Raw genomic sequence first — 16,621 nt, 5'->3', positions numbered from 1 at the left:
ACCAGGATTTTATGGCGCTATCACCAAATCAGGATGGATAGTCTGCAGAGATGGCTTGAGGAGAGAGGAATGGAAGACTAATGAATGGAGCTCCTGCATAGTGAAGGCCAGAAACAGTGGGTTGTGGAATAACATGATAACCAAAGTAGATAGATATAGCAGCTAGAGAGAGAGAGAGAGAGAGAGAGAGACGGACAGACAGACATCCATATATACATACAGTGTGTGAGAGAGAGAGACAGTGTGAGAGAGAGAGAGAGAGAGAGAGAGGGAGGGGGGAGGGAGAGAGAGGGGCAGAGAGAGAGAGAGAGAGCGAGATCACCAAATCTAAAATGGTGTTATATGGGTGTAACACCATGATGACACTCCTGGGCCCTGTCTTACAAAGAGTTGCGATTGATCTAATTGCAAGTCCTCTAATCAATCGCAAGTTTGCAATCTCCTATCTCTTATGTACTCAGTTACAATTGATATCAATCGCAAATAAGTTGCGATTAATATCACTCTTTGTAAGACAGGGCCCAGGATAGTGTTACTTAAGCTTATTTTGAGATTACACTCAGGAGATACATGTAGTGGTCTATAGATGACACCTCTGAAACACTGAAGGATATTATGAACACCTGGATGGCTGGAAAGGAAAGGGAAAATAATAGGATCTCTTGATGAACAGATGACACATCCTAAATTGAACTGATGGAACACCGCAATCTACAGTGTGTAGTAGAGTGTCAAGATATTGCTAAGGTACTTGTCATATTCCATTAACGGTTTTCATATATAAAGTTATGCATTGAATGGTGAATTTCAGTGACATTTTTAGTGTACTTCATGGTGAACTAATATCTACGTCTAGGTGGTAAACATTACAGTTTACATTTGTTGCCGGCAGCAATTCCATGTATGTTATTATTGCAATAACTCATATACTATACATCATGATCTTAAACCTTGTGTTACAATGTCATACTTGTACATACATGTAGGTATAGTTGAGTATGCAATTAAAGCTAATCATTTGTGCATTTTAGTGACCTACTTCAGATATGTATAGGTATGTGAATGATGTACAATCAAATGAAACTCATTTTAACAAGAATGTGCAATTGAGTTTGTTATAAATGTGTTTGCATGTACAGTGTGCAATGTACGTGTACGTAGCTCTTTACATGAGATAACATCGGTAGTGCATTTTTAACGTAGGACTGGAAAAAAATGCAGATGTACATTTAATGTTTTCAGGCTCAAATGAATTCGACCACTATTGCGAAAATGCTAAATATTTAGTATGCGTATATGTTTGGTGCGCGCAAGCTGCCGTTCATTTACACAATAAACAAATTGGGCTTTTTTTTGTTGGGCATTATCAGTTGTCAAATTCATAGGTTGGATTTAAAGGGGTTAAGATATGTTCTGGAAATTCTTTGAAATAGAATTGTTAGTGAGGGGGCCAGTGCTGCAAGCAGATATAATAAAATTATACCAACTACCTTGACTTCATGTTTTACTTGAAAATTTACTATTAATTCTGCCACTATATTCTTATCATGTACTAGGGTGGTTGAATGACATTAGAATGAAGGATAGGCAGTACATTAATTTTTATAGTACTTTTAAAATATAGATTATCGATATTTTCTTCTTTTTAAGTGGAGTTCAAAGCAATTTTACAGTACTCTTGTTTTGAATGAAATAATACATGTCAGGAAAAGACCACCTTGTCCCCTCTTATTCTAAGATTATATTCTCAGAGATGACTAGTACTACAATATTGATTGATAGCTTTAAATATGGACACGCTGAAGCTTTCCATCTGGCACTCATCAGGGTAAAAAACAACAACTCTGTTTCCTTAAAGATAAAGTTGAGTTCTGGTCATGCGATTGCATTGTGAAAGAAAAGTTGTGGAATCAATCAGAAAAGGTTGATCATTTAGCATATAAGTATTGGTGTGTACTGCAAGGTTCTGAAATCATCAAAATGATAAGAAATTAGGCCCAGTCTTGGTAAAGTTACAAGCACTACACAAACATGTGGCATAAAAATGATATAAAATCTGTCCTGATTTTTATGCTGTTACATGCCATATTTAGAATATTAAGGCATTTGAAGAGCCATGATTTTCAGGGAACATTTTTTATCTGATGTTCTTCCACACTTGCATAATAACACAATGATAACGCTTACAAAATTATTTTTCACCTCTTCCCAGAACTGAACCTTCTCTTTAAGTTTCATTTATACCATTTGATTTCAGCTTTCTGTTCATTATTACATTTTACTCCGATGAGTGCAAGATAAAAGGCTTCAGGATGTCTGATGAGTGTCTACATGTATTCCTTGAATTATATTCTTGTTAAACAGTGTGTGTATTCTGAAGAAAGTTTTATGATATCTTAAAGGCCTTCTTGGTTCTTTCTGATGCATGCATAATTATGAATATTGTGTACTTGATTCCAATTTATGAGATGATTAAATTAAATTCTATGTAAACACAATTTCTAAAAGAAAGTGATGTGATTGATTTTCGAGTAGCCGTTTCAAAGTCATGTTGCTGTGAAGATGAATAAAAGTAGATTGTGTAATGTTTTGGAAAGCAGGCCAATATGAGACTTTACTTCAAGGACATCCAGGAACAGAAGAGGGCCCTGTTTGATAAAACTTGTTGTCATTAACCAATTCTATGACAAATTTGCTCTCAGCCAATCAAATGCTGTAATTTTAGTTGCTTATAACTGTAGCTTGTTATTGATAATAAGTTTTATGAAGCAGGGCCCAGGAGCCAGGCACAGCATGCAGGACCGATACTAATGTGCTATCCATAATATATAAGCGAGAAGGCCCATAGGAATAAAAAGAAATCAATATTTCTGTACACAACAACGGGAGAGTTGTCCGCGACTACTGGTATGTCACAATCCGCAGGCCAAAATGCCAATTTGAGATTTGCATGGACTTTGTAATCTCATATTTCAAATATACATAACAAAGCACTCATAAAACAACAAGTAGAAGTGCCATGGGTTATAATGCAACATCAATTTTAATCATTCATACAAAATAATTAAAATCACATTAATGATATTTATAAATAATTAAATTCTCTGATTATATACATGCACATGGCAATAAGAATGAACAAAACAATATTGTATATAACATTTCTGAAAAATGAGGTATCTTATCTTAAGAACTTTAACATTTATTTGTATAAAGTACAGAGCATGAATTGAAATCATATACATGTACATAATGTGCTGGGTGTCAATAAATCAAATCATTAAAAACTTTAGCCATTAGGCTACACGTTGTATGAATATGAAAATATTGACTAATCGGTTGAAATATTAGTATAAATCACCCTCCTATGGTAATACACAATATTCACAGAGATTGAAAGAGGGGGTTAAGAAAAACATTGCTTTAATGGATCAGATCACATGACAAACTTTCCACCAAACACCAGATTCCCCATTTCTGATTCTCTTTAATTTAAAAACATAAATTATTAAAAATATTACCAAGTCTATTCTGAGCCACAGAAATTTTTAGCATAACATAAAATAGATAGAAAAATAACCCTGTGTCCAAACTGGAGGCTCTACCCAAAAAAGTATTGATGGTCATATCTTACATTACTTGTATCTCTTGTACAAGTGAATGATTCCCCCTTCCATTAAGCACATTATCAGTATTTCATGAATACATTTACTTTAATACAGAGAATAATGGTATCAATTCATTTCATACATTTCAATTATCGATAATAATCTTTCATGCCGTACATAATTTACATGTAAAATTCTAGCCTTAGTCAAAATATCAATACCATGTTTTCTTCTCTCTTCCACCATTATCGGTTGTTCTGGCACAATATACAAATATGTTTGATTTCATGGAGGTTGTGCTTTTGAGTACTTTATACATTGCACTACATTGATGAGGTAATTTACATAAATATATATTTTCATATATTACACTCACTTTATAGAATTTGGTTTGTTTTTTCACTTTATTTCTATAAATTAATGTGAATGTAAAGTATTAAAACCCAAAGAATTGTAATTCCAAGTATTTGAATACCTGAATGACTTCATTACTTCTATAAAATGATGACAATACCCTGTCATAGGTACAATTGGTTATGTTATTTTAATAAAGGAATTGCAGTGCTGGCAAAATTAAAGGAGTTAAAAAGCAGATTTTGTCAATTATAATTCATGGATACACATGTAAGGGTACAACAAAATGCAACACATTTAATAGATATTTGGTCCGAAATGCCTGCATTTTGCAAAACCGCATCTTGAGTATTAATATTTTAGGATTTATCCATCACTGACAAGTATCTGGAGCAATGGCTAAATTAAAAGAAGAAATTTATTTAATAGTTTCTGAACTTAACAATTCACAGATAGGCCTTATTAGCAACCAATATCACTTTATTAAGATTGGTGTAAAGTTGGAAAATTTGGAGGAAATGGACATGTACCTTGCACAGCCATTTGGAACACACTGCAACTTCAATATTTGTGCATCTGACAATCCTAACAATGATCCATTAGTCAAGCTTATATATAAAAAGAGATAAGAATGGGCAAGATAGCATTCCCATGCAATGTGCAAGACAATTTTGACCTTCAAATTCATGACATTGACAAATCAGATTTTCACATGCCAATATTGTTGATGTATCCAGCATAACTAAATTTCATACATTTCAAACTAGTATGTAAGATTAAAACAGATATAATCATCCTTTGCCAGATCCTTCTTTAGAGATTTCATTCACAAACTATAAATATATTAGAACATTACAACTATGAATGAAATGAATTACCGGTAATGATTTGCACTTATATAAACTAAAAAGATGTCTGAAATTAAAAGGGGTGTAGCATGGTAAATACTGGTTAATGCCATCTAAGGCTTCTTTAGGACAACTGCACATAAACAAATGGACTTGATTAACGGTCAGCTCTAGCGTATGCGAAATAGACCAAAGGTCTCCTCATGCTTCGCTTTCGCGTATGTTGCACGCACGTGAATACTGGCCAGTGTTGTCCGTAGTCGTATTATAACCGATTGGGCCCGAGTCAGGCACGGGAAAGACATATAGTCTCATCATGCTACATCCCCTTTAATATTCAAGATAAACACAGGGCAAGATCAATCGCGCCCAAGATAATCTTTTCCTTCATTGAAGATGGCGCTCACATACTCTGAGAAGACATCACTCATGTACGTCTTTCTGCCGCTGGGGAATATTCCCTTCATGAATCCACAATGGCCGCCGTGGGAGGTCATCGCTATGGCAACATGTGATGACCTTCTAGCTTCATCAAGGGGAATGGCTGCAAGGAGAACAAGTGAAAGACATTTCACAGTCAAAGGGATTGTATTTATAAGTTTTGGTATCAATATGTACACAAATCTTAACACAGACATTCGCTTTATTACACTGATAATATTGATAAATAAAACAAAATGACAGAAGCTAGATGGTTTATATTTTGTCTGTTATGTTATACTGGTATCTATGCATGACGTTAAATTGGCAGACAAAACATATAAATAAATGAATAAACAGCAAAGGAGCAGTTGCCTTTTTGTTACTTTTGGGAGCAGCTATTAATATTGAACTCAAATTTAGTTGCAATCAATTCTGATCAGTCTATAAAACATGACCCTTGTTTGATTACCGGGGTAGAATGAATATTGGATGATTCCAAAAAACATAAATCTGTTCACTATTAGGGCTTTTTTTTTCTTCATTAAGGGCATTAAAATTGAGACGTATCTAGGAGACCTATCCTATCCACACCATGCACATGTAAGTTTAATAATAATTGCAATACATGGTTAAAAAAAACAACAATTGAGTTGCTATAAATTTGGATCAATACAGTGCGTCCTAGAAAAAACGAAACCGAGAAGTATCGATGTTGTATCATAACTTAATCACAACTAAAATTAATGAATGATACATATTTGGAAAGCTTAGAGTCTCCTCTTTCATGTGATGCTACTCAGATGATGCATATTTCACGCATGAGTGATTAAAAGCAATTTGAAGGGAGGAAACCAAAAAGACATTTGGCGGGCGGTATCTGAATTTCGAAGAAAAATTCACATTTCTAGAAAGTTCATTTCCTGCCCTTTCATATGACACCTCAATCAAGAAAAATGAGCCAGGAATAACAAAGTTCTGTTCGTTTAAAGTAATGCTTGCATTACCATAATTATATCAAACAAATACATTTTCACTGGCTGCCTGCCCTAACAACACAGAAAGTAGACGAAAGTCTTCATGCATGGCTGATCGTCAACGAAACGGAGTGGTGAGAAACAATGATGAAATCTAATTGATAGTTTTAATTACATCCTTTATTGTTATTATTATCATTATTATTATTATTACTATTTTATTATTATTCATCCTTTTACACCTGACTAAATGGATGCGGTGATATTCACGTCTGGATTAAAAATGTGTGTGTTGATACTCTTCCCTTCCCCTCCCCTCCTCATCAACTCCTTCCTCATTCGCTCCGTCCTCCAACCCACCCCATCTGTACCATAGCCCGGAACCGTTAACAAACTCCTCACTCCCTCATATCCCCCCTCTCTCTCTCTCTCTCTCTCTCTCTTATTTCTTATCTTGTTTCCACAAACACTCTTCATGAATTCGACCAGAAATGTCACCCTTACACATTGTCGCCAAATCAGCAAACCAAACATTTAGTAAGAGATAATAATTATAAAAAAACACGAATCAACCTCAATTCAATTTGTTTTCGTTGTTTATTCATTAACATATCTGGTTCATGACTAAGTCATTTACTTTTTTGCTTAAGTTCAGCGTTTTTCAACGTGACCACCGTTTCTCTCTACGCATAACTCTGCACGGGATGCCATGGCTCTCATGGCATCACGGGTCACACGAGGCTGCTGTCGTAGAGACTCGACTTCAGCAAAGATTCTCCTTCGCAGATCTCCCAGGTCACGCGGTGGGCTCGTGAACACCTTGCTCTTCAGGTAGCCCCACAGAAAGAAGTCGCATGGCGTGAGATTGGGCGATCTGGGAGGCCACTCGACAGGATGATAGGTGGCGATTACCCTTTCGTTGAAGAGCTCCGCAAGCCTATTCCTGACAATGATTCTGCGATGGGCTGGGGCTCCATCCTGTATCCACCAAATGTCCCTGAAGCTGCCATCAACTTGGCGCGGGAAGAGCGCTTCTAACTGTGGAACAATCTCTTCATTGAGGATTCGCAGGTAGCCGTCTCCGTTTAGATTGCCGTCAAAGACAAATGGGCCAATCATCGCGCCATTCCCACACATTCCCATCCAGACAGACACCTTTTCCCGTGAGATGTTGCGATCAAAGTGGAACAGCGGTGGTTCCTGAGCAGGGGCATACTGGCGCATGTTGTGGCTGTTTACCCGACCATTCATGAAGAATGATGCCTCGTCCCCTATCACAATGTTACCGATGAACCGTGGGCCTCTCTCCAGCAGCTATTTGCAGAATCAAAGTCTTCTCGGCAGGTCTCCAGGTAAAAGTTGATGCCGGCACGTCATTCGGTAGGGATACCACCGGATATCTTTCTTGACAATTCGTTGGAATGACGACTTTGAAATTCCCATGCCGTTCCTTCTGGCGGATACCCTTGGGTTTGCTTCCAGCATGTGTTGCACGTTTTGGATGTTGTCGGGGGATCTCACTGTCCTCCTTCTCCCCGACCTGCCCTTGTTGAGATTAAGGCTAGTACCCTCCACTTGGTATTTCCTAATGTTCCGCCAAATACTTGATTTGGCTGGAACCTCGCGATCAAGGAAGCGACGCCGGAAAGCCTCAGCAACTTGTTGAAGGCTCCCAGATCGTCCCCATTCTGTTACCAGAAATACTCGTTGTTCGGTTGTTAATTGCATGGTCAAATTGGAAATGAAACCGTACCAGCTTTTATCATTTTTCTCACCACTCCGTTTCGTTGACGATCAGCCATGCATAAAGACTTTTGATAACTCTCTTTGTTGCTACGGCAGGCAGCCATTGAAAACGATTTCGTTTAATGAAATAATGGAAATGCAAGCATTACTTTAAACAAACAGAACTTTGTTATTCCTGGCTCATTTTACCTGATTGAGGTGTCATATGAAAGGGCAGGAAATGAACTTTCTAGAAATGTGCATTTTTCTTCGAAATTCAGATACACTGTACCGCCCGCCAAATGTCTTTTTGGTTTCCTCCCTTCAAATTGCTTTAAGTCACCCATGCGTGAAATATGCATCATCTGAGTAGCATCACATGAAAGAGGAGACTCTAAGCTTTCCAAATATGTATCATTCATTAATTTTAGTTGTGATTAAGTTATGATACAACATCGATACTTCTCGGTTTCGTTTTTTCTGGGACGCACTGTATAGCAATTCCCATTAAGTCATGGCCGTAGTATAATGAGAGTGAACTGACTATTCAATATACACAGCTAGATCCTGCTGACTATTTAAACATTTTTCAACTGAAACAGAAAATTGTCATCTTTGAGACCAATCCACACTGAAGTATTTCTTCAGCTGTGGCTGTTTGTCTCAGCAAAAATAGAATACTTACTATGGATTGGTGAGAAGGCATCATCAGCAGAGTTGAGACAGAGGGTTGGCACAGTGATCTTAGACAGCTTACCCCTAGGGCTTGAACTACTGTAGTAGTGGTGGACATCACGGTAGCCAAACACCTTGACCGTTAGGCGAGAATCAAACTCTCGTAGAGTGCGAGACTGGACATTATGAATCCAAATGAGGATTGACAACAACAAAAATTATTGTAAGAATCATGGAATATGTATATAAAATAAGATGATTACACAGACTGCTTCATGTGTAATTTGTAAAAACTATTCCTGATCTCATCATACTTGCATTCGTTAGAAATGGCACTGAATAAATCCATAATGTTCATTAAGACAATAAATACATTAATGATACATGTGAATATCATTTGAATACTTGGTACTAGCTGAGATCAATGTTGAAAGGACGATTGACATTATATGATTTAAACCAAATCCTGTAATTATGTAAGAAACAATACAAAACAGTTTTTTAGCTGAAAGATCCAAAATTCCTATTTTCATCAGTTTAATAGGTAAGTGTTGAATTAGTTATAATGAAAAAAGTGCTTATTATTTATGCTACCTTTACTGACAACATGCAATACACACCGTTTTTATTTTCTTCATACTTCATATGTCAAGTAAAGTTTAAGGAGGCTTGATTTTATACATTCTAGCTGTACACAAATTATATCTTTAGGTGACTAGTACACTTTAATACAAATTATGACTGTATGTACATTTAAGTGAAATACCCCCTAAATTACATAATAAAACCTACCTTACAAACAGAAGGCATATCATAATGCTCTTTGAATGGAAGTCCTTTTCTGAAATTAATGAAAAAATGATGGGGGAAAAAAATGTAAAAATTATAAAATTGCATTAAAAATATTATTGTTTACTTAACTAAACCTCTCAACCTATTGTACTTTTGTATAATTACTAGACTGAAAAACAACATGAAAATATTAGATATTTAGACATGCCCGATAACATTTAATGTTAATGAGTACTTATAAAGGAATATAATTGTAGCTCTTACAGATGCAAAGGTGTGATCAGTCCACAGCTGGTCACATGATATTCATTGCGAGGATCAAAATTAACATACCGTATTTCCCACTCTCTGGCATTTTTTATGGTTATATTGACCACATGGTAAAATTAATATAATTTTAACTAGAGTGTCACTCTTTTGCTGTCAATTTTTTTTTAAAGACTTAAAAATGGATCCTTGTTTTGTCTTAATGAGCGATTGATAGTGAGCTGAATCAGCTTTCAGAGGATAAAGATTCTAAATCCTCTAAACATGTCTTAAAACAAGCGTTGGAAATATTCAGCTGACATTACTGCAGGGCAAGGGCAATTTGACATCGAAAAAGTGGAAAAGGAATACACCGAGCAAGAGTTATTGGAGGGACTGCAATCATTTCACTGAATGCTCTATAGAGATGTAGAGATCCAGTCAAACCTGTCTATAGCGACCGCCCTCTGTAGACAGGTGGTCTTTGTAGACAGGTTCCTTTAGTACGTGTTTCAATGGGAAACCATTTATAAGGAAAACAAAAAATGTGGTCTTTGTAGGCAGGTGGTCACTATAGCAGGTGTGACTGTATATTAAAGGTAATGCAAGGGTGGTAGTCCAGAGGGCAGATGTCCTAGGACCATTTCAGATCAATTTCATTTTTACTTACTCTTTGACAAGCTTGATGAGGTTTAATGTCAGGGTCAAATTATAAAGGATGCTGTTGACTGGTAGCTCCAGAGATTTGGCCGATTCCACAAGATCCCAAGCAACAGACACTGTCATGGCACCAGCGAGAGGTACACACCGACTGCCATACTCTGCCAAGTAGTTCAGTAGCATTATCCTGCACAGGAGCAATATAAAATGACACGTCGAGGGTTCAGTGACACAAAGATGTAACTCCATATTTTGCCAAAATGAGTATTTGATATCAAAATGTTCAGAAAAATGTGAGATTTCTAGGAAACACAAAGACTTAACTCCCCCCAACACCCCATTGAAGTCAATGGCTAGTGAAACATAGACTTAACTCCTTAAGGTCCAAGTGCTCAGTGACACATGACGGTAAACCACTTTTTCTCAAAATGGCCAAAATGGAGTTACGTCTTTGTGTCACTGACTCCTTGACATGTTGTTAGCTTTTGTATGGCATATATCCAAATACGTCTCTGTATATGCACTTTAAAATTAGTCTTCTGCCTTTAGTTTTGAGCAAATACTGGTCACAGCATCCTAGGATTTCTTTTCCATCCAAGCATCCATACACCTGGGTCAAGAGACCCAACTGTAGATGAAATGCCATGCATATTAAAGCCTGTCTGTACTACTTTGACTAAGAGGGATTAGACCACCCAGGGTTGTCCCCGACAGGAAGCTATCTCATCAACTCAGCTTTCAATTAACATAAGAATAAGAGGATCATGGGGGACCAATGGTCACTGATTAGGTATTATTTTCTATATAGAGGGAGCAAGTAGCTACAAGTAGTACAGTGGGGCTTTAAGGAAAAGTGTATACGAATTGCCCCAGGATTTAAAACCCACAACCTTGTTCTAACCTTGTGATTGAAAGTCATGACAACAAACTAATATATGTGGAGGCATCATCATGAACAGTTCACTCAGGAGAATGTTGTGGGTGTTGAATTCTGGGGCGATGCTCATGCGCTAAAACATGGCACTTCTAATCACGAGGTCCTAAATACAAATCATTGAAAGGAGGTAGCACCCTGCTCCATGTTTCAAGAACATGAAGCACAGCTGGTGATGAAGCAATTAAGGTGTAGGCTCCTTGACTCTGGAACTGGCTTTTCTCACTATTCTGTTTCTCCTTTTTCTTGAAAATTATAATGGACAATTTCTAAATTATCATGTGAAAAACATTGAATCTGTGATGGTGCTATATATAAATAGACTAAATGATTTTGTGGTAAATGATTTATCAATTAGAGAAAAAAAGAGAATAAAGTGGGCGGGTAGACCAAGCACAAGCAAACTCTAAAGAATGTAAAATGAAAGGGGGGGGGGGGGTGAGATCTTTGCAAGAACCTCAGATAGGCAAATACTCACCCTCCTATCGATGCCCCATTGGCAAGAAGAGGTGCGTCAGGGTAGGTCTGGTGAATGTGACTCAAGACAAAGTGGATATCATCAGTGCTGCCAGCACAGAATGTACGTGGAGTCTGGAGAATATAGGGATAAATAAACAAATCAAAATCTTTTTGTATTTTTGTGACATTATTTGAGATCTTAATTAAACATGTACGTGACCTGACATTTGCTCTGGCCAAAATTGCTTCAGGCTTTATTTTGGCAAAGATATAGGGTTAGGGTTGCAAATGGCTTTCAGCTTGAGTAGGTTTAGGATTACGGTTTTGGTTAGGTGTAGTGTTCGGTCCAGAGGTGAAATTAGGAATAAGGTTAGTGTAGGATAGTGACCGTAGAGCAATTATTGCTGGAGCATGTGACATATACCACTTAATTAATTTAAAGTCTGAGACTACAGAAGTCTCTCATTCCCTTTCTGTTAAGAAAGGCTGTGACAGCTCTCTTAATCTAAATCTACATCCATATGAAATACACTTTGATATCTATCATGCACTACGCGTTGGGTATACCATCAAAGACAATTCAAAATTGAGTTTCTTTCCATGGGTTTAGACAAACAGCATGCAAACATTCAGCTCACTCAAATTGTGAATCCTCCTCGTGGACTCACAATCCCTTTGTAAAATCATAGCAGTAATAATGTTTACAATCCACAGATTATCTGTGACCTTTGACCTTCTATTTTAATTCTGACGTACCTTGAGCTCTGCTCCTCCAAAGCCCCTCTGGTTGAAGACGACGGCTCTACATCCTACCCGGAGGACATCATCCACCATGTGCTTCACATATATGCTCTGGCTGTCACCTACATGAACAAGTGCATGCACAAACACAAACATTAATATAAGATTTCTTAACCCACTGAATACTAGGTCCACAATAATTCACATAGAGCTCCATGGGACATGTGTGTTATAGTATACTAAAATCAAAATCATAACCATACATTGATTACAATATATTTGACATCATACTCTCACTGTTAAGTGTATGCAATCCCAAATATTTTCATCAGGTTTAAAGATAACACTGAACCCCTGGAATAGAAAGTTCTACATTTTACATGGTATTGCGAAATTTAGTAGTTATCCTTACCAGTTAGTCCAGGTATTATGACAACTATAGGCTCAGTAATATCATCTTTTGACTGTGTCTCCAACCAATGCAAGACAATTTCACCACCATCTGGGGTATTCAGCTTCTCGCTGAGATGGAATGAAACAAAAATGGAACAAAGTAATACAAAACAAAGCAATATTGAGAGAAATTAACAGACTAGGGAGGGGACAAAAGGTAACAAAACAAGATGGAATTGAAGGAAAAAATTAATTGGTTAACCTCCTAGACCAGAGATAATAATACCAATGGGCGTGGCAGACTGGCAGGGCCATTCGACCGATTGTCATCCCAATGCAAGATGATCTCACTGCCATCAACTGTACTCACTTTCTCACCGTTTAGAGGCAGAAAATGAACAAATCTATAAATATCCTACTTTCGTGGAATCAACCCAAAAGCAGACATAATGATCTAACCTCAACTGTACCTAGTTTTTCACTGTCAAGAGGCACAATTAAACAATTTTTGAATAAACAATATCCTGCTTTCATGAGATCACCATGAAATAATATATTTATATTTAGTATATTGCTTTTATATTTGAGAATTGGCATTATAAATGTATTTCTTTTTCTCAACCCTGCCAGCTTCCTTTGTGATAGCTGCGTCTGTTTTTACATCTCTTCCATTATTATTACTTTACATACTGTGTGTATAATGTCAAAATATAAGCACCCAGACAAATACAAGCTAAAGATAAATCACAATCAATGGCAACATCTAACCCATTACCCTCTATAATAGTCTTACAAATAGCTTCCTTATCATAAAGCCAAGTGCTGCAGTTTTCAAGCACCAGGGTTGAAAATTGATGACATTTTTTTTTAAAGAACTACACGTTATTGCTTCTTGTTAGTTACTGACCATAATATATAAGGAGTTATCAGTATAAAAAGCATACTATAGGTCTAGGTTTTATCTGTTTCCTGGAAAGGTTCTATTCTTTTAGTTACTGATCAGAACAAAATGTTTGGAATTAATAAAACTGTCAGAAGCATGAACCCTAATTAATTGGGTAAATTTTACCTCCTGATCTCTTCATGTCAACCAGTGTCAAGTCATGTCAACCTCTTTATTCCGTAGAAATTACCAGGATTCATTCTGTAACTCAAACAAAATTCATTTTGTTTTAATCGCGTTGTCATAGAATTACTTTCACTTGTGTGGAATTAAATGGGTGACACTTTGACCTCAATAAATAAATATGACTATGCTGTAAAACCAGTGCGCCAGCTTATAAAGAGTTGATATTAATCGCATCTTATTTGCAATTGATATAAATCACAACTATGGACATTTATAAGAGATAGGAGACCTCAAACTTGCGAATTTGCGATTGATTTGGAACCATCGCAACTCGTTAACACTTCCCAAATAACTATCAAGCTAATGGGGTAAATTAGCACAAATGTTTAGGTTAACTTACCTTCTATAACTGTGTTTTCTGACAAAGCGCTGGAAAGCAACATGCCCTACGGTTTGCAGGTGGGTCCCAAAGCATAGAAAGGTTGGCCAGTATGGTTTGGTCAAAGATGGGATGCATGTCTGTAGAAGACGCTGGAACTTGGGATTTCCACAGGCTAGTACAGGTTTCTGCAAATAATATTTCAGAGTTTTAATGTTCAAAATGTTTATCCAGAACTGGGAGCCTGTTCAGGATATGCTATGAAACTATCACTGAACTAGCAACTAATGATTAAAATCCTTAATATCTAAATTCTAAAACCCTTTTATGCCCTTGTAATAATTAAATTTGTATAAAAGCAGAAGACTAAGAGAAACAGAATAGCAAAAGATTGAAACAAATTGGACCCGAACTAAGAGAGTTATGAATGTTTGAAATACACCTTCACTAGAGAGCTATGCAAATCTCGAATTGGCAATTTTTTCATTGGATTGCGATGTAGTCACAGACTACTTTCGCATTTGTCGTGTATAAATGACATAATTAATTTCTGTTTTTCTCCCAAATGCCTTCACCCTTGGATAATATTTTATTATAAGTCTGTCAAAAAGGAGAGACTCTCCCAAGTCATACATTTTGACAAAAATATGACATTATAGTCATCTTGTGACTTGGAACAAATGGGAAAGTTGTCCGGCACTGGCTAGGGGAAGCGAGGTCCGAGGATCAAGAAATTACCTTGACAACATATCGGAGATAGTATACAGCATACAAAGCTCCAAGTCCTACGCAGACAGCAGCAGTCCGCCAATGCTGATAAGCTGTTATCATCATCAGATCCCAAGTATACATCTCTAAATATAATAGATGTACACCTAAATGTCAGAACAAATAAAAACCAAACATTATTTATTGCCTATTGGACTCACTCACTTTTAACTTTAATTTTAGGCTGATGAAATGCATTCCTTTAGTTTTGGCAGGAATGATGAACTAAAAAACACAGATGAAGAATGTATTATTTAGCATATTTCATTTAATCTCATTCTTCATTTTGATAAGTAAACTGTATCTCGTTTAAAAACAATTTGTATTGACATCATCAGTTATCAATCATCTTGGACTTTTTCAGTTTTTGTGAAATCATGAGCTAACATCATTTACAATATATGGGACCGTTGCTACCAATAATGAAGGATAAGATGCATCTTAAAAATGCTGACAAAATATAAATAACACTGAATTACAACTCAAAATCCACTTTCCTAAATAATAGAAAGAATCTGAATGACTCGAATGTCTTACCTGTCGAATTGATTTACATGGGGAAGAAACAAAATCCTTTGCAGCAGACAACACGCAAATATGTAATCGTAGAAAACTGGTGCAAAGTCACATTGAGCTAGCGTGGTCCAATCAAATGAGTTTAAAAACCAGCTGATCGGAAGGGTGGGCGTGTTTGTATCCCGCCGCAAAGTAGCATCTCTATAATGAATGAAATTCACTTTGTAAAGTCATGTATACCAGGCGCGGATCCAGGATTTCTTAGGGGGGGGGGGGGGGGGGGGGGGGGGGGGGGCCAAATTTGAAATTTTGCGAGCCAAATATTGGTACGTAATGGTGACAAAGAGTGACGTAAAGCGGGGGGGGGGGGGGGGGTCGGTGCAGGGAGGGGTGATTTCCCCTCCCTCCTCCGCGAAACGCGGAAGCTTTGACGTTTCATTAAATTATTAGAGAAAAAAGACGATTCGTTGTACCGTTCTCGAAAATAATTCTCGTCTGAATTTAGTTTTTCCCCTTCCCGCGCGAAGCGCGGAAAATTTTAAGATTTATTAAATTATTAGAGAAAGAAGATGATTCGTTGTCGAGTTCTCGACTCTTAATCCTCGTCTGAATTTAGGTTCTCCCCCTCCCGTGCGAAGCGCGGAAGCTTTTAAATTTCCTAAATCATTAGAGAAAGAAGATGATTAGTTGTACCGTTCTCGACTCTTAATCCTTGTCTAAATTCAGTCTCCCCCTCCCCATCCGCGCAAAGCGCGGAAGCTTTAAGTTTCACAAGTTTATGAGAGAAAGAAGACGATTGGCTGTCCAGTTCTCGACTCTTAATCCTCGTCTGGATTCAGGTTCCCCCCTCTCGCGCAAAGCGCGGAAGCTTTTAATTTTTATTAAATCATTAGAGAAAGAAGATGATTCGTTGTACCGTTCTTGAAAATAATCCTCATCGGAATTTAGTTTTCCCCTCCCGCGCGAAGCGCGGAAAATTTTAAGTTTCACAAGATTATGAGAGAAAGAAGACGATTCGTTGTCGAGTTCCCAACTCTCAATTCTCGTCTGAATTTAG

General features: G+C 37.1%; 1 protein-coding gene across 2 annotated transcripts; it reads right to left on the bottom strand.

Annotated features, from left to right (window-relative positions):
* Window positions 1-3,015: 3,015 nt before the first annotated feature.
* Window positions 3,016-15,761, bottom strand: LOC584345 (phospholipase ABHD3). 2 transcript variants are annotated; one of them, XM_784206.5, is made up of 10 exons: window positions 15,586-15,761; window positions 15,019-15,155; window positions 14,302-14,468; window positions 12,852-12,961; window positions 12,455-12,561; window positions 11,718-11,830; window positions 10,316-10,492; window positions 9,400-9,448; window positions 8,618-8,783; window positions 3,016-5,354 (listed from the first exon to the last, which is right to left on the bottom strand). In XM_784206.5, exons 2-10 carry the CDS (start codon window positions 15,130-15,132, stop codon window positions 5,170-5,172), a joined length of 1,188 nt encoding a protein of 395 aa, XP_789299.1. In that variant the 5' UTR covers window positions 15,133-15,155; window positions 15,586-15,761; the 3' UTR covers window positions 3,016-5,169. The 2 variants fall into 2 exon arrangements, with proteins under 2 accessions (XP_789299.1, XP_011661854.1); XM_011663552.2 differs by having other exon boundaries at window positions 15,019-15,134.
* Between the last annotated feature and the right edge of the window lie 860 nt (window positions 15,762-16,621).

This window comes from Strongylocentrotus purpuratus, unplaced genomic scaffold, assembly GCF_000002235.5.
Source record: "Strongylocentrotus purpuratus isolate Spur 01 unplaced genomic scaffold, Spur_5.0 spur5_scaffold_7, whole genome shotgun sequence".
Taxonomy (NCBI): domain Eukaryota; kingdom Metazoa; phylum Echinodermata; class Echinoidea; order Camarodonta; family Strongylocentrotidae; genus Strongylocentrotus; species Strongylocentrotus purpuratus.
The sequence above is the reverse complement of the archived record's forward strand: the minus strand, read 5'-3'. Positions and strand labels throughout refer to the sequence as shown.